Source organism: Periplaneta americana, chromosome 5 (assembly GCF_040183065.1).
Source record: "Periplaneta americana isolate PAMFEO1 chromosome 5, P.americana_PAMFEO1_priV1, whole genome shotgun sequence".
In the NCBI taxonomy this organism is placed as follows: Eukaryota; Metazoa; Arthropoda; class Insecta; order Blattodea; family Blattidae; genus Periplaneta; species Periplaneta americana.
In genome coordinates, this window is record NC_091121.1 from 73941514 (window position 1) to 73966983 (window position 25470).

General features: G+C 37.3%; 2 protein-coding genes across 3 annotated transcripts in view; one reads left to right on the plus strand and one right to left on the minus strand.

The window, feature by feature from the left end:
• Positions 1–25470, plus strand: part of MED20 (Mediator complex subunit 20) — a 635350-nt gene that overhangs the window by 80218 nt on the left and 529662 nt on the right. The gene's annotated exons all lie outside the window — the stretch shown is intronic.
• Positions 1–25470, minus strand: part of LOC138699829 (facilitated trehalose transporter Tret1-like) — a 397270-nt gene that overhangs the window by 66527 nt on the left and 305273 nt on the right. The window contains exon 2 of the mRNA XM_069826015.1: positions 17759–17854. Within this exon, the coding sequence (XP_069682116.1) occupies positions 17759–17854 (96 nt within the window). The remainder of the gene's footprint in view (positions 1–17758; positions 17855–25470) is intronic.

Genomic DNA, 25470 nt, shown 5'->3' on the forward strand with positions numbered 1-25470 from the left:
AGGAACATCAATAAATTTTGCAGTATTATACTAAATTAGATAATGACATCGCCCTTAAGAGAATTATGATTTTGATTGTTTTTCCTCTGTACTTTTTATAATAGCCTATACACATCATATTTGGCCGTTACTATATCGTATCTTCGTGATCTTCATAAACTTCAGCCACATCTGGTGACGCCATTGCATAACTTATCCAATTTTAAGACATTTAAACAAGTCAGATCATACCTTTTCTTACAACGATGGATAGGATTCCAGGAAGATTTAATGTGTTTTTTTTTTTTGTAATATGTTAGTATTCTGTTCTTTAACTTTTTGTTAAATTTTTACTGCTTGTATCTTACTTTGTGCCTGGCAGGGTGTAAGAGAAGGCCCTATGGCCTTAACTCTGCCAGTATAAATAATAATAATAATAATAATAATAATAATAATAATAATAATTATTATTATTATTATTATTATTATTATTATTATTATTATGTTCTCCTTTCCCTTTGTCTCTCTTCCAAAAGAGAACTTTTGCCGATTGTAAATAATTTTTTTTTTTTTTTTTCGAGGTCTTCGAATGACGCTTTTTTGTATTGTTTTCTTGTAAATAATCGTTAGAATATTCTTGAATTATTGATCGTTCCTACAGACATTTTCATTTGTTCTATTGTGAATTATGGTTTATTAACATGTGGTCGGGAAACAACATTTTGAAGTTCAAATATAGAAAAGTCAAACCGTAAATTGAGTAAAGAGAAATAAATAATTAAACGAATGTAAATATTTTATGGCGTTTGTGCTGTTATATGTAAACATGTTATTACTTGAATAAATAAACATTGATTTTGCATCACTATTCAAATCACAGTTGCAGTTCATGACTTCATATTACGCGATGTCGAAGGTTATTTGGAAAGTTGCTATAACCTTGACACTGACGACTTCAAACGGTCATTTACTCCGAGATGTGAAGATACACACGTAAAAATAGACGCAGCGAGCATTATGTTGCAAATCTTGACTGTAATCGTGTGTTGGCATGGGAATGAAGTGGTTGATTGTGGCGATCTGCCTCGCCTGCTGCGGGTATCAGCTTCAGGGCTATCCGCACCGTAGTGTCCGCGCAGTGCCTGATGCAATCGTGTTCGAGCTTGGGACCTGCCGAAACTGCCACAAGATCCTGGTAAGAGATACTATCTTCCGTTGCGCGCCACGAAACAGTAGCAGCCACATATCCACCATCGTGTCATATGACGGCGTGCGATGCACCAGGGACGAGCAGATCGCGTGCGTCAAGATCACAGATCGTAGCGATGACGGCGATGGCGCGATCGTGACGCTCAAATCTGGAAGCGTGATGCAGCCATTCATCAAGCTCAACATAACCTCACACCCTGGGAAGGGCTATCACTTGTCTCTGGAGATCAGAGGAATCGATCCAGCTAAACCTGATTGCACCTAGACCACGGAATGGCGCTTGTGAAATTCCGAACTGTCTACTAGGATGAAAGTTACTTCACAACTTGTTATTAATATTGAAGTTGCTTTAGTATTGACAGTTGAGTAACTAAATTGTGGAAGCGGAAAGTTTGGTGCCGTTGTGAGGAAACCTAACGCTCTCAAATGTCATAACGACCATCCGGCGATGCCGGTTCGTGTGCTAAATTCTGATTTCCCATTTTGTAGTTTGTAATGAGGAATCGAGTGCAAGCTCGACCGAGGACGATGGATTTTTCACCTTATTCCTGAGGGTCCTTTATCACTCTAATTTCGTGGTATAGTAAGAACCTTGTGATATTTTACTGTTACTGGCGTAACGGTATGAAAATTGTTGTAGAAAATGAGTTCCATGTTACACGTCATCAGACAAGAATTTTAACTTGCGAGACTGTAAAATTCAGTAATGTCGCAGTTGAATGTATCTGGATGGACTGAAATCTAACAGGTTTTAAGGTGAGAAAACATTGTAGCTTAGGCCTTTATATGGTGATGGTTAGTTTAGATTTTTAAGTCTAAACTATCTATCACGTTGGGAATATTAATGATCTTATTTAATTCGGATTAATATTATAGCACAATATGATTCTTCAGATCTGTCTATTTTCATTTAAAACTGTTTCAGCTCTTCCAAAGTAAAATTTAGTCATAACATCCGCTGTAATCAGAAAAAGGAAATAAGGTATTGGCTTCTATGTAGGATTGCTACAATTTTATATCGAGTTAGAAGGAAAACATGTTTCTGATCAATTTTATTCATGTTATGGTCCTCATACATATCTTCAGTGTTAGTTCGTATGTCGTCACTAAATAAAAAAATAATTTGTCACTTGAATATTGTCATTCTACTCTGGAGTTTTATATCATTACTTTCCAATTTCAAAAAGTATTAATGTTAAAGTAATTTTAATATTAATAAAATAGTTTTTGTGGAGTAATACTTTTTAATTCAGCCAGGTCATTGCCTATTTCTAAAATAGTATGTTCAGCGAATTTCTCATTATACAGTCATTTCTTATTATAGATATTAAGCATTAATGTTTGCTATATGATACTTAGATTTTTTAAATGTTTACTGTTTCCAGTTTTGGGTGAAACAATATTGTGAATAAAAACTAATTTTAAAATCAGAGTATATTTAATGAAAATAAAGTGTTTAATTGTCGTTTCATATACCAAGAAATACTTTTTCTGCCTGTAAGAATTAGTATAAATACATTAATATATCTAATTGTTCCAGAAAGTTGTTTTGTACATACTGGAGAGAAGATGGATATTAGGGATTGTAAAATTTTTAAGTGTGCCAAAAGTTTATTTACTACATTTGAGTGGTTATTGTCATTATTTAGCAAAACTTCCAGTTAAAGTGACGATGCAGTATTGGTGAGACAGTACAGGGTGGTCACTAATAATGTTTATACTTGCTTTGGTTTATCTTGTCTCAGTAGCAATAAAACCAACTCCCTTCAAATGAGAGTGGAGATTATAGGAGGGTTGTAAATTTTCAGGATTCCTTTTAAAACCTTGCTATTGTACAGGCTACCGGAACTCAGTTTCTTGAAAGACAAGCTCAGTGACGGAACTACACAGTACGAAGAGAGATATTGTGTTATTTTATTTAGTGCTACAGAATGTATCAACTAGTCCCTTCCGCCACTGGATAGATGGACGGCATCGTTCCACTCCCCCATCGCCATAACAACACAGACGAAGTAAGAAATATCTCCTTTCTCTTTTCTCAGTGAGACAAGATTCATCACACAGGCTTTAGTTTTTGATATGGCTCTTATTCAGGAACATAGTTTCTATACTTGCTGTGAATGTACAGTTTTTATACTTCTCTTCAGAAAGAAGTTATACCAGGCTCCGCCAAGTCTAGTTAAGATCGCGAGAGGGCGTACAGGCCTGCTTACGGCTTCCATTGCGGGCAGTACACTTGTACACTGCAGTCTATCAGTGGTGGAACCTATCGAGGTCGCTTGGGGGCACCGGTGCACTGCATTTTGCACCAGGAATATTTATGTGCTAAAACATGAACCTTAGCAATGTAATGGATGTTGTTATGCGAACAATTAATTTCATAAGGTCTAAAGGACTCAATCACAGGGACTTCAGGGCACTGCTTGATGGTATTAACAGTATGGGGATTTACTCTACCATACCGAGGTAAGGTGGTGAAGTCGAAAAATTCTGGAACGTTTTCTCGCACTTAGAAATGAAACTGCCTTATTTATGGATGTACATGGGAAACCTGTTAGAAGCCTTGGACATGAAAGAATATATAAGAATAATGCAACAATTGTGCGAAGTTTCGAACGTAGATTTGAGGATAATAGAGATCTTGAACAACAATTTAAGATATTTGCAATATCTTTTTCAGTGAGTGTCCTGGATATTCCTGCTGAACAACAATTAGAAATACTTTATTTACAAAGCGATATTGAGCTAAAGGATAAGTATCAAAACAAAAAGTATTAACCATTTCTATACTTGTTTTCCACGAGAAAGGTTTCCTAAACAGTACAATCTTGCTGCAAGAACGTTGTAAATGTTCGGGACAACCTACGTATGCGAAACACTGTTTTGTTTAATGAAGTTTACAAAGTCACGTCACAGAAACAACTAAGTGATGAACAATTGAAAGCATGTTTGCGATTGGCTGGTACTAAAACAATAGCTCCGAGAATTAAATAGCTGCTTACTAACAGAAAACTGCAAAAATCGCAGTGGATCTCTGATGTTTAAGAAAAAGTACTATTATTAGAGAATTGTATTTGAATGACAACGTTTGTACTGTTGTTTTATTTTGTTAATTGAATTGTATAGCAATGAGAAGAAGACAAACAGTATATTAATCTGTATAAAAGTGTATATTTTGTTTTGTTTCATTATTGTGCAAACATGCAAAAATTTGTTTCGTATATAGTTAACTGTACAAAATTGTATAGAGTACTGTTTTTCAGTATAGTGCAATTAACAGTGAAAGCGTGCTTCAATTAAAAGCTGAAATTAATTTACATTCTTATCACAAATTTGGTTCACATACAAGTTCTTAGCTCCGCCACTGTGGAAGCAGCTACCCTTGCCCGCAGCCGTACGTCAGGGCTTGAGGGTTTGTACGTACGCACGAGAGTGTAGTCACTTGACTGTCCCTGAGTTATACTAAAAATTTTAGCATAGGCCTTCTTCTGTCAGAACTCTCTTTTCATGAGTTACGATTAGATTACTTCGTAGTTTCATTAAGAAATTCCCCTATTTAATTTTCACTGCTTACTAGTAAATTTTGTCATCGTTGGAAAATGAAGGAGCATGATAACCGTTCGGCCACAGACAAATATAAAACTCGATCATCGTTTTGTTTAACATTGTAGGTATGTAATATGAATAAACGTACTTGTTACTTACACGTTATGTACATGTTACTCACTGGTACACGTTTGGTATGTAAAATTGTGATTGATATTATTACAAAAGACATAAAAGCACATCGTTCATAATGTTTCGCTCTGTGGTAACTGATTGTCTGATGTTGACATGCAAACAAAAAATGTGAAGACAATACCACACAATGATCAGTTGGTACAATATAGACTTCGATACATATCGGTTGATTGCGACGCGTTCATTCATATGATTGTGTTGTTTTTGTGTTCCGTATATATCAGTATTATTACAACACCTGCAGGGAAACAATTTGAATGTAATGCAGCGTTTTGTGTCCTGTGGTGCGATCATCTGTGACAATGATTGAAATTCGTAGTTGTGTAGAAAGTACAGTTCTGAAATGGATGTACCGTTGAGGAACAGTAATCCTTTGTTTACTTCAGTATTTAATGTCAGTGTATCAATTGATGGGACCTTTAGTGCTTCAAAGATGATACCTCTTTTATAATTAAAAGTAGGGAAGACCTGGAGCAGTATACGGTGTACGAAACTTCACAGCTTGACGCTGCGTGGATGCTATGTCAAGCTTAAAATTGCACGAAGGACAGAGATGCTATTCGTTGCCAGTGTGATAGGCCTACCTTATGTTGTTTTTGGTGGAATCTCGGGGAGTCATGTCGTTCACACTGAGTGTCCGCCTAATTAGTTGGAAATAATTCCAAGCTAAGCAGGAATATTAAAGAGTGGACGGACAAATTGACAACGAACAAAGAGGTATGTATGTAAATATACAGAGTTTTCGCTTCGAGTCTGGGCCCAGAGAGCGGGCCGAATTACAGTCGGCTGATTTCATACCACCTCAAGGCCAGTAAATCGCGCGTGTGTCGTGCAGTTTAATTTCGTAATTACCTTCATCATTAAATGTCCAGTGTGATAAATTTCTTACAGATTTGCCGTGCAGTGTTATGGAACTTTAAAGTTAAAGACGTCTCGTTGCTTTTAACGTTAGCTTTTTCAAATGTTATTCATTGTGCGTGCATTAAATAAGATTAAACCATAGAGATACCAGGCGAAAAGTTCATGCTGGAACAAAGAGTTTTATGTATGATATATTATGTCGAAATGTGCGTAGGCAATTCAGAGAGATTCTCTGCCTGTCCAATTTCAAGTAGAGAAACAGACTTGTTCTCAGATTAAAGGTAATGAGATCACTCATACTGGAATTCTTTAACTAAAACGAAGGGTTCTCGTGAAACAAGAATTCGATAAAATTGGTGCATCATTGGAACTTTTTATGAAGAATCTGTACGTCCTCTTTTACAGGAAGTAGGCGTTTCATAAACCACAGCTATACTAAACTTTTAAGAATGAGCTATACTAAACTTTTAAGAATGAAACCTTACAGAGTGGATATAGTTCAAGAATTTGAGCAACTTCTGTAACATAGGCTAAGTTATTACTACTTATGAAATAGAAAAATATGTGCATGCTACTATAAATTTTGTGTGTTACAGATCGAAATCGCCTCTATCTACGCGCTCGCCACGCATGCGCACGCTTTATTGGCCCAGACCCGAGCCGAACGCTCTGTAGACCTATATCGATGGCCTAGATCTAATACGTTTGTGATTTTCCAAAATTTTCAGGAGAGACATAAAACTGTTTATTATTTATACATTATATCTATTATAACTATTTGAACCACTACGTACTACATTCTTACTGATTATTGTGCTTTTCAGTGATTCAATTAGATATAATGTATAAATAATAAAGTTTTATGTCTCTCCTGAAAATTTTGGAAATATCACATACATGGTAGTAGATCTAGGCCATCGATATGTTTTGAAATATTAAACGGTAAGAAATCAAGTAAAGCAAATACTGAAAATATCTAGGAAGTAACTCAACATTACAAACTTATAGTTAGATGAATTAGAGGAAAATGTTAAAATAGAGATGTCCTTAATAAATTAATTAGCCACCTTGAAAAAGCGATTTTCTTTACTTTCAAACACAAAATTACTCGTACTAATAACTCATTCAGAGCATTGGGATGGAACTAGTGCATCTCGGAGATTGAATCATTACCTTCTTAATCTGAATACCGACTTCAAACTCATTGAGCCTAATGGCACACAAACGGAGCTTTATTTATTTATTGATAAATATATAGGCTACACTACTCTAAAACTTCCTTTTGCACTCGGGAATGGCCCGGTATTTAATTTGACAGGAAGCTGAGTGCACCGCGAGGGCCGTTACATAAGGTTTAGCAATAAGAAAAAAATCCACCATTACCTGGGATTGAACCCGGGACCTTTCAGGCGTAGCCAGTTTCTCTCCGGCCGCTGTTTTATATATTTTATTTGTTATTTAGATTGTGTGAGTCAAGTGAACGTACATAAGCTACTAGGATTTTTCTTCTTTCCTAAATTCTTTTGTGCAGTAGTAGAGATAGTTTGAAATGAAATGAATTCCGCTTGAGGAAATTAAAGCTCTCAACAAAACAGTTTTTGTACGGTGATATTGGCTTTCTCATATTTATAAAATCTTGCTATTTTTTGTGCCTGGCGTATATTGTGATAATGGTGTTAAAATCACAAAACTCAATGGATCTAAGTAAGCTTGGTTTTTTTTATCTTATTATATATTAATATAATATACAGATCTATGTATATTTAATTCATATTTATTACTACGACATGCTAAATTTTTATTAAGATACATAAGTCGTGACTGTACTACAGAAAACTTTGTAATTGCATAGTTCTGTTGAATGAGCATATTCATGATATGTGTGTGTGTTTGTGTGTGACAACTGTAGAGTCAATGGTTCGACTGAAGTTAACATTTATGTTTCATATTGTTGCATATTTTTAAGTCTGTGCTATAAACGCGTATAATTTTATATTTTCTATATTAGTCGCATGACAGTTTTATTGGTTTTATAAAATAATTCAGAAACTTTGTAAAAATCATAACACTGCAATTTGGGAACACTTCCACTTTCAAGTCCTTAGAAACCGTATTTATCCTATATTTAAAATACCCATAAATGGCGAATTACAAGCTAATTAAAATTAACAATAATTGAGACAGATTTGCATTAACAATTCACAGAACTAGTAAGAGAACAAAGTTGTTCGGTAAATCAATGTTGGAGCAAACAGTGTGTGGGGACAAGAGATAAAGAGTATTTTACTCGTTGGGTCGTTGCAAACAGCTATTCTGCTTGACAGACCCTTAGCAGTCAATGAATAAAATTCCTTATTCATTCCTCCTCTTAATACGAAAACGATGTCAATATTGCTTTTGAGAGACCCTTTTTTTTAACTGTCTCTCTATGAGGCAAGGAAGGGAACATCCCTGTACACCGCGACCTGAGGTCTATTGTGCGCCCCTGGGATGAGTTGCAAGCCCACCGACCGCACCCACCTAACCCCTAACGACCAGTCCCACCATCTTTCTAAGTCCGTTTACCATTCCTCCCATCAAACGGTCTGGAGTGTACGCCACCCCTCCCCTCTGGCCCACGGTCTGAAGTGTAGGCCACCCGTGGGTTCCGCTGCCGAGTTACCAACTGCTATACTTTGACATATCCATGAAGACCGGCCGAGAGCGCCAGAAGCTTCGGAGGGTCGCCGCAGGCGCGATCTGAAAACCTAGAAGACAACCGGAATGATATGGAAGGATGAGGGAGGGAGGAAGAAAGTGGCGAGAATGAGTGGGGTTCCATACATCTGATAAAGTTACCTGACATTCATCCATAGGAGTAAGGGAAAAACCCTGAAAAAACCTCACCCAGGCAACTCGTCCCAAGCGAGGAATCGAACCCCGGTCTGCTGGGTTCGGGAGCGAACACGCTACCACGAGACGTAGACTTACCAACGATTGCTTGAATATCAGAATATGTATAATAGGCTCATTTTTGTTGAGATATTTCCGTTTGGAAAAAGAATCTCCCACCGTCACTCGGAGAGAACTGTAAAGTTATATAAACTAATATCTTTGAAAATGACGTTTATTTCACGAAAACCAAAATAGACCTATTTCAAAACAGCTTCCTACAGCATCCTTTATTTTCCGACGACGACATGAAATACCAGTTGGCAGTGAAGATTAAATAGGGGAATTTCTTTATGAAAGCGTTTAGTAAACGTATTTCATAAAAAGGAGTTGTGTGTTGTGTTAGGACAGTTCGTATTTTAGGTCTATTTATTCATCAGACGTGCGTGAAGCTATGTTCAATTTAAGGGTCCCAGAATCATATGCGACGCATTAAAATCTGGGTAGTGTTTTAAAAATAACACTTGTCTCTGTGGGTTAACATTTTTCATAGAAATGCTTTAAATGTAAACAAGGACGTCTCAATAAGGTTCTGAAAGCATTCTGTTCTCGCTTGATTCGTTTACTCAATCTCTCCCCCTCTCCCTCTTTTTCTCTCTTTTCTATGGGGTGCCGTAATAAACAATTAGCTGGCTGTGTTAGCAGAGGGTGAAGGAAGGTAATGGAGGCCACACAATACGTGCACTGGCTGTGATGTAAGGAAGCGTCGTATTCAATGTGCAAGCGTCGTTCCCGTTATCCCTTCGTCATACATGGCTTTCAGAATTACTGCAGTAATTTAATTCCTATTTCCTTGCGTGCGACGCAGTACAAATTATAATACTATTAGTCCTTTCCATGCGGTCATTTATAGTCAGTACTTGAAAGGGGAGGGATATCTAATTAATAATATTTTTCTCGAACATTAATCTGGTGTAAACATGGCGATGTAGATTCGAATTGGTATTTAGAACATTCCAAAAATTAAAAAAAAAAAAAAAAATGTACATGGAATATGCATTGTTCATCATTATAAAGCCTCTTTCATGCAAATTTTTAAAAACAAGGTGTTTGAATCAACAAGATTAGAATTAACGGGACCCTCTGGTCATGTGATATGTGCGGTGCAAGATCATATAATAGGGTAAAGTTGCCTAATTCCGTAATATCCCTAATCCTGTGATACTTTTTAAAAATTGAATGTCAGACATCGGTGAAGTTTCTAGAAAGATGTCCTATGACATTCAGTGAAAAAAACCTATCACGGAATTAGGCAACTTTACCCTATTGCATAAAAATAAACTTAAATTAAAGATATATAAAATTTCTGGAATGGGAGTGACGTTTTAGACGTGTGTGTACCTACTGTAATTTCTTTTAAGGATGATAAATACTTTTATGTTTGGGATCGAACCCGAATTTTCCATTTATACCGGGTGCTATAGTGGATGACTTAAAGCCACAGAAATGACCGGGAAAATATATACGGGGTGTATCGAAAGAATGTGCAATATTGAGGAAAATGTTCCTTAATGTTGAACCCAGTATATCTATATCCGAAGTCTAACGGCCTAGAGATATTGGCAGGATAAATTTGTACTGGACGATACTGTGTAAATGTACAGTCTTAGAAATAATTGATGGCGCACAGATATTTTCCAGAAAAGAGGCACTGCGCATTGTCAGAGGACGGGCGAACTACTAGCTGAGGTAATATTCGTTCTTTTTCGTTGTATGTCGTCCCTAAGTAGTTAGAACAAGTGCCAGGGAAAAGAATAGCGTAAATAAGAAGTACGATAATTTTTTTATGCTCCAGCATTATAAACAGTCTTTACCGTTAGTGAAAATCGTGCATAATATGCCGTATTATTGTACCAGAGCCGTAAAATATTAGCCTATCATGTCAACTAAAACGTCATGACTTCTATTATGATGGCATAACTTGTACCATGAAGTTAACATTATGAAACGATTTGCCATGATATAATATTTTTTATCCATGACCATAACAGAAAACATGCGTTTACTAAATACTTTTGCGTTTATAAAGAAGGGTTTTATTCAACATTACTTTATTCCACTAGTGAAATAAACTTTATCTCACAGTTCATTAGTATTTTCCTAGTACCCGGGACCGCACATATACCACTTTTCCATTCAACTATTAGGTCCTACTCAAGAAGTTAATATATTAGTTACTAAAATGTCACTACCTCTACTTCTTTATTACCATTTCTTATATCTCCCTACATTCAATCTTATATCTCCCTCCCCTTTCTCTACTCCTACTACTACCACCACCACCACCACCACCATGTAATTTGTGCATTACATCCATATCTGATGTTTTTTATTTCATAATTTACCTTTTGAGAAGCGAGGAGACTCGAACCGGCGAAGTCTGATTTATGGATTTAAGAACAACACGTCTTAGTCAACTGAGTTAAACAGACATGATGATTAATTATGTTTTAATATTGCTCTTAAGTTTACAGAAGGAAAATGTGAAATTATTTTAATCACATTAGTCCCGTTAACGCTTCTAAATAATCCCTTAACCTTGAAAATGATGAAAATACATGTTTAAAATGAAAAAAAAATGTATTAAAATTATATAATTATAATTTGTTACTTATCCAACGCCTTAGATACAATTCTTCACTATTCATGGCCTCCTACATCATGACCTACCTAGTACGCGTATCGATTCTAAAATCCATGCCATGTTAGATTTTTATATGAGGACTTATTTTCAACATATTTTCTTTTATAAAACAGAATTTTTTGTTATGATCATGGATAAAATTACGTATGGTATTTGTGAGCGTGATCTTTATTGCGTTCGTGTAATTTAAGCACTCTGTGTGTATGTGTGTATGTATGTATGTATGTATGTATGTATGTATGTATGTGTATATAGTTCTCGAAGTGGTATACATATCTGCCTCAAAATTAGAGACGTTATAGACAATTGTATACTTGGATTGCGAAGACATCCTTTAGTTTGGTTTGTATGAATTGAATATTAAGTATTAATTTCTCCGTCTCTACTAATAGAGAATCCCTGACAATCGGACTAGCTATACCGGAGGGCTGGCAGCAGTGTGGGTAGGAAGTCAGCTGTTGTGTTATCCAAGTCCAGGACGTCGGAAGCGTCTTCAGAACTTCGTTAGGAGACGTGTTGACAGTTCGCTAAGAGTAGGAAACGTTGCAGATAAGAAATGTTGAGAACACTTAGACGGCCACCTGAGCAAGGGAATATCAGATCCTTCCCGCAGCAAGTGTTCGCACTAAATCTGTGGAGATTCGCTTATCTTGCAACTTCAGCGAATCTAAAACTCCGCACGAATTTAATCGTGTGCGCTGCACATCTCAGCGTCTCTTGACTTTTATGAGTATTCCCTTTTTTTGCGGCATTTGGTCTCCACGCCATTAATTTGGATCTTCCACTGTAAAATCCTATGTACTAGGCTGGATTTAGTATTGGAATAATAATGCATATAGAGATTGCTATTTTTATAGCAGACATATACAGTGTGCTGCTTCTGTTAACTAGAGGAATATGTACATTATATTATTATTTCTGTTATCTAGAAGGACATACTGAGTATTATTCATGACTATTACACTTTTACTACGTCACACTACTTTTGACCAATAAAACGGTACGAAAGGACGTCTTTCAACCAATCATGGCTGTTTATCGCACAATTTTATCGCGTCCCTAGCATTTGTTTAATTTTATCGCGTCCCTAGCATTTGTTTATTTTTATCACTACCCTAGCATTTGTTTCTTTGTTTGCCAACATTTCAAACTGCACTGGTCTGGACGTCAAAAAACAGAAAATTACAAACCATTCCAGTCGATGCACAGCACTTTCAAGAACAAGAATTAATAAAGATCACTGGTCATAGCTATGCATCTTCCCTGAAACCCTATTTACAAATAAGTGAAGAACACCATTCGGAAATCCTGAATAAGTTGAGGGATACACCATGTACATCACCGAGTTCACTTCTTTTACGCACACGTCCAATATAACATCAACTGAACCATCAACCACTAAAACATTCAAATTTGAAAATTGTACCTACTTTCAATAATTGTTTCTTTTAAAATTATTCATGTTTATTTTTATTTCATCATCGTTAATTAAAAATGTTTCTTGTTTATTTCATCATCCCTAATTAAAACTTTTCTAACACTCGTTTATATTATTTAGGTTATGTTATAATTTCTGCTATATGATATTATGAATAGTCACGTATCAGAGATTGTTTAATACTAAGATTTATTGAAAATCATCTGTCAAGTGACGTTGATTACTGGGATCGGGATGATTGAAGTGGAATGCAACTGTTCTAATAAAAATGAAACTGAATTAACAAAGCCTTCTTGACCAGTAACCGTCCACAGAGTTCAATGAAGATTCCATAGTTGGCACAGCTGATAAGAAAACAGCTATTCATAACACACTATTGCCATCTATTAGCGCAATATTTACAATGTTGAGATAGTACAAATTTGAAGACAGTTTTGTATTTTCGTAAGTCAATTAATATTTTATTGTATTGGAGTAATTTGTTACTTCTAATCTTTATATACTTTCTTCTAATCGTGTAATAGTCAATTAAATCCCACTCGAGTTTTGATTTTCTCTAGTTAAATCAAAACCTCTAGTGAGATTACTGTTGATAAACAGGAAGTAGCACAGTTTTTTTTTTCTGTTAGCCAGATGAACGTGTAGGTCTACAGATAATTCCTTATATACAGTATTTTAATTACGGCATTTTTACGGTATTTTGAAACAAATTCTTGTATACTATTTTGTATTAGGCTACTTCCGCTTCCTTGTTTCGCACTATATAAATTACAATAATATTCCTCTATCATTTCATAGTTACGGAGAATTCTCAAAATTTAAATTATTCCAAAGTTAAATACTAAAGTGAAATGAAATTGAATGGAATTTACGGGAGGGGGCACTATGGTTCAGCACTGCGACCTGTTACGATCTATTGCGCTAACCCTCAAGCTAGACACATTCCCAAACCCACACCGGCTGACCACACTAAGATTCGCTGCATATCCAGGTTTCGAGCAGGCAAACCCCCTCGTCCCCTCCTTGCGTCGCCAACCCGCGATCGAGGAATGCTATGGAATGATAACGAAATGGAGAAATGCTGATGGAATGATGTAGATACATAATATGGGGAAATCGGGAGAACCCCGAGAAAAATCCCCAACTGCGACCTTGTCCGTGTCATAGATTTTTCAATGAAAAGCTCAGACCTGACCGGGACTCGAAACCGAGCCGCGAACCCGGGCCGCCTGCGTGACAGGCCGAAGGTCTGACCATTCAGCCACCGCAGAGGTCATACTAAAGTGGAAAATATCACTACTTCTTCTTCTTCTTCTTCTTCTTCTTCTTCTTCTTCTTCTTCTTCTTCTTCTTCTTCTTCTTCTTCTTCTTCTGTGACAAGTGGTGGGAGCGTGTTACCCTGAAGATTAGAGGACGTGTTGATCGAATAGAAGAGAATTTTTTATCGCTTTCTCACACGGACTAGGTTTGTGTCTTTTATCATGTATTTACCATTTGTTTTTATTTTTTTTTCTTCAATTTATTTATTGTGCTTTAACTTATAACAAAACTCACATCACGACACGAACTTATTACCATTTATTGTTTTAAGTGCTATCCTCGCTTCCTGCTGATTGCGTATCTATAAGATTCAGATACAGATGGATGTTGAGTGTTGGTTCTTAATATTTGCAGTAAAATGATAGAAAGGGCTATAGGACTGAAATATTGGGAAAATATGATGAAAGACAAACCCCTTACTAGATAACCAACAAAAATACTATGTCATTCTAGAGGTAAAAAACTTTTTTTTTTTACATTGCATAATTTTGCATCTCGATATATTATTATGTTCACGTGATGTTTAGTACACATTATTTCGTAATCCGTTAAGTAGCAAATATTTTTATTTTACAATTGTGTGCAATTTGCAGCGAGAATTGTTACTATTATCAATATATGATTTCTTTGACTAGGTGTAAGAGTCGCAAGACAAAACAAAGGAAATATATAAATATAAATAAAGGTAAAAAGGTAAAGGTATCCCCGTAACATGCCATGAAGGCACTTGGGGGGCATGGAGGTAGAGCCCCATGCTTTCCATGACCTCGGCACTAGAATGAGGTGGTGTGGTCGGCACCACGCTCTGACCGCCTTTTACCCCCGGGAAAGACCCGGTACTCAATTTTATAGAAGGCTCGGGGCCGTTCTGAAAGTTGCCAACGAGAAAAAAATCCTGTCACTACCTGGGATCGAACCCCGGACCTTTCAGTCCGTAGTCAGCTGCTCTACCAACTGAGCTACCCGACCGCCCATATTAATATAAATATCTTGATATAAATATCTTTCTCAAACTAAAAAATGTATTTCAAGAAATAAAGTATTACCAAAATAGTCATCGTAATTATTCTCGCTCACGTATGACTAAGGTAAGGCATGTGGCTAGTGTCTTGTTTCATAATTCTTACAGACCTGAGAACGTAAAGGAACATAGGACAAATATGATGATGCTGATATTTATATCATGATCATAACAATGACGATGATGACTTATCGTTCTAGTCTATTTAATCTCCTTTTAAGCGCTGTGATGCCCGATTAGATAATTTGTTCGTTCTCAGTTCCATTATGTCAAATGCATACTTTCTGGATTTGTGACCGGTAGCACGAAAGGAGATATCTGGAAATGCTGACCAATCTGGGTCACCCAGCCAGAGTAACGATGTCGCCCAGCTGCACATTACATGTGACAATTTCCCTTTATGCGCCAGATTCCACACCTGCAGCGTCTGGCTGACTCGCCCTCAGCCACTGAAATTGAGCTGTTCTGTTCCGAATTTACACCTCATGCCACCAGTACTGGTTTATAGGTCGACATCAAGCATAATGATCCAAATGCACATGGTGTTCTGTTCTTCGTATTTTCTAATTAAATATTATACGATTTATTTCCTCAGTTTTTACGATCGTTATAGGGTGTTTTTTTTTTTTGTTTAGCCTTTTTGTATTTTAGTTGTCATTTCGTTTTGCCGTTGTATTTGATATAAAAAAGGTTTATTTTGCTAAACATTAGATAAAATTTCACATACTTTGTACTCAATCTCAAACACAGATATAAATTCGTATAATTGTAATAAAATTCGACGGTACACTGAAGTGCTATAATAGTATATTATGCAACGAGCCTATAATGTCGCGAGTATATTCATGAAACAAGCGTAAACGAGTTTCATAATTTTCATACGAACGTCTTAATTACCATTATAGGCAAGATGCATACGACTGTTTTTGTTTGACCATAATTAAATGTCAAAGTTTTTAGTTTTTACAAATATCTCACCTTGTTACTTTAGTGATAATGAAATGGTGAATATGCGTGTATTTTCAGCGTGTTCTCGACTATTGCAACAGATGGCATGAGTGTGTCTTTTCAGTAGTGCAACAGTTGGCAGGCATGTACGCCGTATTTATTGATTTGTTGCAGGGCTTGGTATGGAGATTTTAACCGCATAGCAACACACGGGAAATTAACTCAATTTATTATAATATTAAAATTAACACGAACAGAGTTTATTTTGTTTTAAATACATTTTGTGGATTGTACAGTTTCTGAAATTTTATCGGTGGAACTTCTCTTTCTTCCGCACCGCCCTTTCAACACATCTTGCACCGTTCCATCGACTTCAAACTTGTCTCGGATTCTTGTGATAGTTAAGGCTCATTCACAATGAAAATTAAACATAACGTAAGCGTTAACTTAAGAATGTAAACGTTACGGTAAAATCAAGAAGTCATACCATCATTCACGATGGGAACATAGGCTAAACATAACCGCAAACATACTTGGTAACCATGGAAACATAACAACGACGCTATTTCCTCATTCTGTCGTATACTTCAGCGCTCCACGATTGTGTTCTGTTTGCAAATCACGTAAGCATAAGCATGAAAGTTTGGAGTTTGCAAACTTTCATGTTAACGTCTTACGGTAATGTTTATGTGAATGCTTATGTGAATCATTGTGAATGATCCCATTTGGTAGTCTGGGCGCAAACTTCTGTGTTTATGTTACGGTTATGTTTAATTTTCATTGTGAATGGGCCTTTAACCTTGTTGGTGATTGTGTTCCAAATTCAACCCTCCAACGTCGTTGAACCTAACATTCTCCACTTTCCAGTAACATTTCAGTATTCACTTACGTTTATCGAACGATAATTGCATCATGTTTTTTTTTACTAAACAGATGAACATGTTTCCATGCTTCCCACTGCCTTCTGAATCATAAACCGCAAAAAAATCGTATTTCTATTTCATTTCTTTGCTGTGAAATAATATTTCAAAGAGTATATATATATATATATATATATATATATATATAAATTTGGGACACTCCGTATAATAGACATCTACACTATAAAGAAGTTTTCTGACGTCACTCTTTGTCACATTTTAAATGTCTTAAAAATATTTTAGTCTGCAGTAAATGCTTTGCCGAACATAATTTGAAAACCTAGGCATGGTACTGTCCACGAAGCAGCTAATCCTGCTAACCGATCCTACCTGGAATGTGGTAATTGCCTTCAAGTGAGGCAAAGAAAGAGGAATGTTTGATTTGAAAACGGCGGCTCTGTTACTATCTACTGCTGTTTATTCAAAGATATAATTCACTATGACATTCAGCTCTGCAAACTGACTACTGACTGCACGGGATAAACACCTCTCCAGTAAACTTTAAACTTATCCCCAACCGTCACTAACAGCAAGCAGTTTCTAGAATTCATATGGTAACCACTTTCCACTTCGCCAAATTATACGGTAGCTGAATTGATGCGTAAACAAAAATGAAAGTTAATGTTTCGAAGTCATCGAAGTGATTAACAAGCATGTTGTTTGCAAGAATACAGTGTTATTAATCTCAGCATGATATTTAATTCAAAACCACAAATGTACAGTATACTATTTTGGACGTCACTCACCTGCGAGAGGTGCTGCGGCCGCTTCCAGGTGGTGATGTGGACTGTGGAGGCTCGCGGCATCTTGCTCCCCGGGTTCACCGCAGGGTGAACCGTCACCTGCAAAACAAACACTTCATTATAGGACTGAAGAATATGGGCTTTGCTGATAGTGGCATTATGCTATCCTAATCACGAGATTATGAAAGGATGATAATAGGGTGTTTGTGGAATATGAATTATTATTAATTATAAGTCTTTATTTAATATCTGTACCAAATAATAGCTGGGAACAACTGGATAATACGCACGGTAGAGCAATATCGATAGTCGACGTTACTCGCTGGCCATTAGTTACCGGGCCGTACTGAGCCGTGTCTAACAAAAGACAATCGAAATGGTGGTAGTAAAATTCGCGACTATATTCTTAAATAAATCACTCTATTAGTCAAGTGCAAGGTTTATGCAGTACAACGGCGATGTTTTGAATGCACTAAAAGAAAATGCATATGCAGTAAGATAACAACGAAATAAAGGAAAAAAAAAAAGGTGTGTTTCACGGAATATAATTTAAATAATGGAAAGTAAATTTCCGGTTAATGTTTATCAAAGCGTTAAATACGTAATTATGACCGCGTTGAAGCTTTATTTGTGGCCTAGAGAAAATACCTAGCGTTTTACGAAAAAAAAAAAAGTTATTGTTTATCAATATTACGAAACAAAAAACTGTCATAAAGGCCATGACCGACTAGAAACATCGATATCGAAGAGATAAATCCATTCGGTCGTGATGAAACAAAAGAAAATGCGAGAGAGATTTTAGTTCGAAATAAAATGGACACACAATTTTGATGATCATACTGTTAGTAACTGAAGATCGCTTGTAAGATCTGTCTTAATTTTCTATGTAGAAATGTCGTCCAAACAAATTGGTGGTCCAGAGAAAAATCATTGAAATAGATGAGAGTAGCAGTGGTGCTCCTTCTCAGTAATATTCAGAACAAAGGAGGTAGAGAGAAAAAGAAACAAATTTCTCCTTCTAACGACACCACAGACCAAAGTCATATTCTCATGTTGGCAGCATTGTGTATTCAGTTAAATTTGGTCGTAACCGTAACGGCACGGTTCAAATCTACCGTGCTAATTCTCCAGTTTAGCGAATAGCTGTTCTTTTGAAATGACGAGGCACTAAAATTACTGCGGAACCATCAGTGGAGGCCCACTGGTGTCATCTAGAGACAGGAGCGGCACTCATGATCCGAAACTGCGCTCAGACGTGGGTTCGAGTCCCGATTGGGCTGGCAACATGGGTGGATTTTCTAAGGTTTTGTCCAACTGTAAAGCGAATGCTAGGTAATGTCATAGCAAATCCTCGGATTCATCTAGGTAAAACACTTTCTCGCTATCACCAATTCCACCGACAACCTGCGTCACAGTCACAGCAAATCTCAGTGGATCTTTCGCATGATCGAATCCCGATAGTTTAACGAGAATTATATTTACAGGAATTCTTTAACTCTTCTGATTTATTATATCATATTTCTGGCCTGTTGAGAAATAAATTTCATTTTTCATGTGATGCATTTTAAGATGGAGCATTCGTTTCTCCTATGATGGCCTTGGATGATAACTATACTAGTCGAGTTAAATTTAGTGTTAACGAAAAACTGTCTGTAAATTTTACATGGACTTTTCTCGTTTGGGGACGAGGTTCTTTTACATTCCATAAATTTACGGTACAAGATCAACAGGATTCTTTTCCTTCCGAAGAAAGTCATGCTAATGATGTATTTATTCTTACAAATTCATCGTCCTAGATAGACTTATAATATTCGAACGTCGGATATTACGACTGGCATCGCGGATGACGTATACAAGAAATCTGAAGTACTTCTAAGACACACCCTTCACAGACACTTCGCTTATTACAAATCACTCAGCATCTGCCAGAAATTAAATTCTTGTTTCCGTGTTGACAGGCAGTTACGTGAGTTTCGAATAGTTGCCAGTGATACACGACGCACTGTTGAGAGAAAGAATGTGTCAAAGACTTAGTAGGAAATAATGAACAGTGTATTATATTGTAGTAGTTCCTTTTGTGTGCAACTGGTTCACAACTGAACTGGTCGTTCAGTTTCTTGGCCCGCCGCGGCAGGTTTTGATGAGGCCTATCTTAGAACACATCTATCGGACAGCGGCCGTGTTACATTGTGGCTCGTAAATCTGGGAAGAGGGAGAGGCGCACAGGCTGGTGATTGATCTGTTTGTGCACACGTGTCGCGCAGTTTTAATTCATTGCGCGCGGATTCAATTTCCTGCAGTCCGTAATGCTGGATCTGTCCACACCAGCATACCGACGAGGTGAAGCAAGGTGGGGTCTGAGGGAGAGTTGAAGTTTCATCTAATTTCTGTTACGTAAGACTTACGAAATTATCGATGAGCTGTTTTATGGCTTAAGTGGCAGCGTTTATGGTTGAAGAATCCTGCCGAACCGGGTTCACTTTCCTGCAGGAAGACGAAGTTTGAGTGTCTTTTGTCTTGTTTTGGCCCTGCTTTTATTAGGCGATTGCTTTTAGCTTTGCTAACCACATGATCAGGGCGTCCCGCCAATTGACCACATTTAGAGTTGATTCGGAATTTAGAAGGTCGGACAGATTTAAACAGAGGAATTTCTAAACCCAAATTAAGGCCGTGTCCCAAAGCTACATTTCCAACTGAAGTGAACTAGATAGTTGACTAAATAGCCGGATGTGATGTTGATTGATGACTTGTACATTAAACAAACATGGATGTCTCATCAGCAATTGAAGCTATGAAATCTGAAGATGCTTTGGAAGAATAATGTAAAATATGAGTAACATGTTAACTTTTAACATGGTAACATTGTTAGTACTGGTACTTTCTTTACATTTTTTAAATATTATAATATTTTAGGCCAGCTCTGGGCATAAAGGAGAAGGGAAAAAGGAAAGGCGATACTTCCGCCCATATCCTTTTCGTTTACATCGCTTCAGAAACAAACTCATAGTAAGACACTGTGCATCTGGTGGATTTTAGCTGACCAACGATAGCCGAAAGCTGTTATGCCTATCTTACACAATCCGTCACTCAGCAATGCTTGCCTTCCTGGCTACTCGTATCGGTCGTAACTGTCTCTGCCGGGGCAGGTGGAGTGAGAAGTTAAGGAATAGTCTGCAGTGACTCAATTGAGTTATTAACGCTCAGGCCTGTTTTTTAACCCTTATTTTTTCCACATAACTCGTAATGAAACTGCATTATGATTCTGTTTTCTTAATTCAGTGTTGCACTACATGTCATTCTTTTTATAAAAATAGTCTGTGAATAAGCCATGATTCCAGCATACATTTCCAATCCTCCCTAGTGTGTAGTTTACTAGCCAGGTAGTTGCTAGTCAGTAGTGTGTAGTATAAATTTGAGCTTTGGAACACGGCCTTAGTCTCATTGCAACATCTCACATACTTAAAAAGTTGATTTTTCAATAATAGATACAATACCTAACGTGAATTAACATCTATAGTTTAAAATTCCGTTACAAAAACATCATTTTAGGATATTTACAATTCATACTGAATAGTTACGATAAATCGTACATCATGCAATAGTAATCCAGTTTTAATTTAATTGAGATTATACACACTACATCTCAATTACATTATCAAACTATCATATGCTACATCTCACACAATACAACTCATATGCTTACGAAGAATTGTTTTTAAATAATATATTTTATTGTAAACGAGTTTTCACTTCCACGCAGTTATAACAGTATACACGTTGATATGATTCGGGCAACAAACATAGCCTGTACATTATATCCAAATTTAATACCAAAATATAATTAAATTGTTTTTAAATACATTACTGAAAGCTCGTAAATAGTATTTTAAAATTTCAATGTATCACAAATCTTTATTTTCAAAATCTTATGACTTTTATATCTATGTTTTAAATCACATTATATTAAGGTTTTTGCTTGGTGATCTCACATGCTTTATGCTTACATAAAATCTAAGACATTGTATAGGCCTACATGAGGTTAGTTATTGAAAAGATCAAAAGTATCTGATGATGCCATGAAGCATGGAAAAACGTTAGTACTACAAATATGTATAACATAATTAGCAAAGACTTCACTTTGTGATATCAATATGATAAATCATTGGCGGAATTTAAACAAGTAATTATTTGAATATCATTTTAGGAATTCTCCACTATGTCTCAAGTGTCATCAGTTGCAAATTTAGTGAATCATGTTCCATTTACAGTAGAGAAATCTCATTACCGTTCTACTCATTTATCATCGCGTGCTTGGCAACGGGCGATTTGTTTATACTTGTTGGTATTATTTTGAAATACATTTCAAGAAGCATTTCACTCTATATTTATCTGCTGTATATCCTAGATCATATATACCCAGAATGCTCGGCTTCATAGGATGTGACGGTAACAACTTTTGTCAGGTTTACTATGCTGCCATCTAGTTGTTACATAAGGAGTCACGTCATAACTTCCATTTGAATTGCATTAGCGACTGTACTGCCATCTCGTGTTCGTTTACGGCGGACGGGTGGTGATCCTGGCGGTTGTTCTCTTCAAAGTGCGACCGATTTTAACATAGGGTTGATCAATCTGTTATATATGTAATCTGAGGGTATACGAGGTCTGTCTAAAAAGTATCCGACCTTAAATTTTCCCACGCGAAGTAGTGATTCTAAGGTGGCGCCAATGTGCACGGTGGAAGGAGGAACCGTAATGCACATGCTTGAATTTTTTCACCACATTCGCTTGTGCCAGTCACTGGCTGGTGGTCGCCAAGTAAGGTGCTGTTCTAAGTGTTTGTCGGATTTAGTTTTCTCGCAAGATGACTGAACGAATTGAGCAAAGATACTGCATCAAATTTTGTCAAAAGCTTGGTGATTCTCAAAGTCAAACAATTCGTAAGATTCAGCAGGTGTTTGGGGAAGATGCGATGGGTGTAACACAAATTAAAGAGTGGTTCAACCGATTCAAAGATGGCCGCACATCAGCGGAGAGTGAGCAGCATTGTGGCAGGCCCCAAACTGCTCGGAGTGCAACTGTTGTTGAGAGGGTGCGAAAATTGGTGATGGCAGATCGTCGTTTGACCGTGCGGGAGATTGCCGAAGAGGTTGGAGTGAGTAAAGATTCGGCACATGCAATTTTGCGTGATGATTTGAACATGAACCGAGTGGCTGCGAAATTCGTGCCCAAGTTGTTGTCCCCGGAACAAAAAGACCTCCGTCGTGACGTTGCACAGGACCTTCTGGACACCGCCAACACTGATCCTGGGTTTCTGAACACCGTGATAACTGGAGATGAGTCATAGGTGTACGGGTACGACCCAGAAACAAAAAGACAGTCGTCGCAATGGAAGCATCCCGAGTCTCCAAGACCGAAGAAAGTGCGGCAGGTGCGAAGCAAAATCAAGGTGATGCTGACTGTTTTCTTTGATGTCCGTGGAATTGTGCATCACGAATACGCATCGGAAGGACAAACGGTGACAAAGGAGTACTATCACGATGTTCTCCGGCGACTCCGTGATTCAGTTCGGCGCGAAAGACCAGACATGTGGACGGGGAACAACTGGCACTTGCATCACGACAACGCCCCCGCACATTCATCCCAATTGATCCACACTTTCTTGGCCAAACATGGAATTACAACCGTTCGCCAACCTCCCTACTCTCCAGAAATGGCTCCTTGCGACTTCTGGTTGTTTCCAAAATTGAAGACACTACTGAAAGGATCCCGTTTTGAGAGTAGAGAAGAGATAATGCGGAACGCGACGACGGAGCTGAACACCATTCCAAAAGAAGACTTCCAGAGGTGTTTCCGGCAGTGGAAGGATCGGTGGGCTAAGTGTGTGCAAGCACAAGGGGCCTACTTTGAAGGGGATTATGGTCACAACCCCGTCAGGTATTTGAAATATTTTTTCTGGCTAAAGGTCGGATACTTTTTAGACAGGCCTCGTATGCTGCCTATGATCTTCAGTTTCTCATTAGAAATGTGCGATGACACAATCACAGTTCAACTCTTCTGCGTTTTTAAGTAAATATGAGTGCAAAACTAGCACTGAAGTCGAAAATGAAGGTGTAATCAGTAATAGGACAGTATGAAACTGATTTAAGCTTTTCATTGGTGGAAACCTAAATCTTGAAGATAGATCTAACTCAGGAAATACTGCCTATAGTAGAGAAAGAACAACCATTTACCAGCAGCAGTGAAGTGTAAGCAAATATTGCTGTTTCTAAAGCCATAGTCTGCCGCCACCTTCATCATTTGGGATTATGCCTAAACGGCGACGATTAGATTTCTATAAATTGACCGTAGCACAGTTAAGAGAAACATTTTTTAGACAACCTAATAAGATACAACTTGCACTTGGGATGGTGATGATAAGTAAAATTATCACACTTAAAATACTTGAAGATTTAACGAAGTATTCATACATTGTAAAGAAATGTCTTCCTCATCCTTATTGCCTGTAACTGAGAATATCATTTCTATTCCTTTGTGTCGTTTTAGCAGACGCAGTATGTTAAATTGACACAAACGAACTGTAGTCAGACCCAGATTCAGAAATGCGCCTGAATAGTCACTTCAATTTGTTTTAAAGACAAATAATATGGTGCACTGTCGGTTGAGAGGGATTGAATTAGTGGAGGTCGGATCTGTGTTAGTGAATATGATAAGAGAGGTCGCAGGGTAGTTATCATCGCGGGTCAAGAAGCATCTGTCTGCTTGAGGAAGACTCGTGTAGAGAAATGTTTACAAGCTACAGCGATTATGTGCTACGAAATATATATACTCATGCCTTACAATTTGTTTAATTTTCTTCCTGGAATATTAATCTCAGATCTTGAGAGTAAACTCTCTGCTGTGTTTAAAGCATGTCTACATTATCAAGATTCGCCACTTCTAGGCAAGGCGTTGGTTGCTTTTGGTCGGCACAATCTGCTTTATAAAGTTATCATTATAGTATTACCATTCTGTCAACTGTAAGTAGGCCTAATATCTGCAGTTTAAAATATTCATTATATAAAAAGCTGGGTTTGCAGTGAAAGACCTGCCCTTGGGCAGAACACTGAATGAATGAATGAATGAATGGTCTACTCTTTCTGTCGTAGCTCTGCGCCCCGAGAATAAATGCAGAACTTGCTTAAAAATAGGTATATGTAAGAGGACTAGCCAAGCCACTGGTGTAGCTCGTCGGTAGCACGTTTGCCTACTGATCCGAGGTTGCGACCGAACGTGGGTTCGAACCCCGCTTGGGCTGATTACCTTGTTAAATTTTTCCGAGGTTTTTCCCAATATAAGGCGAAAATCTGGTAACCCCATAGCAAATCCTTAAGACTCATCGTGCCAAATACCAACTCAGCATCACCATTCCATCGACGTTAGGTGACCTCGTAGTTGTTACAGCGTTGTTAAATAACCGATTGAAAATGGACTAGCTACGGTTATGTATTTCAAAACATAGGCTACGCTTACGTTAGTGTAGACGCCTCACTTTGCGTGAACTATAGCTACAGTATAGTTTTCTTGGATAACGCCAAATATTTACTTAGCCATACATTGTATAACTACCCTCCCTTCTATGACATATACAATGGATTTATTTTATTTCATTGGGTTATTTTACGACGCTGTATCAACATCTAGGTTATTTAGCGTCTGAATGATATGAAGGTGAT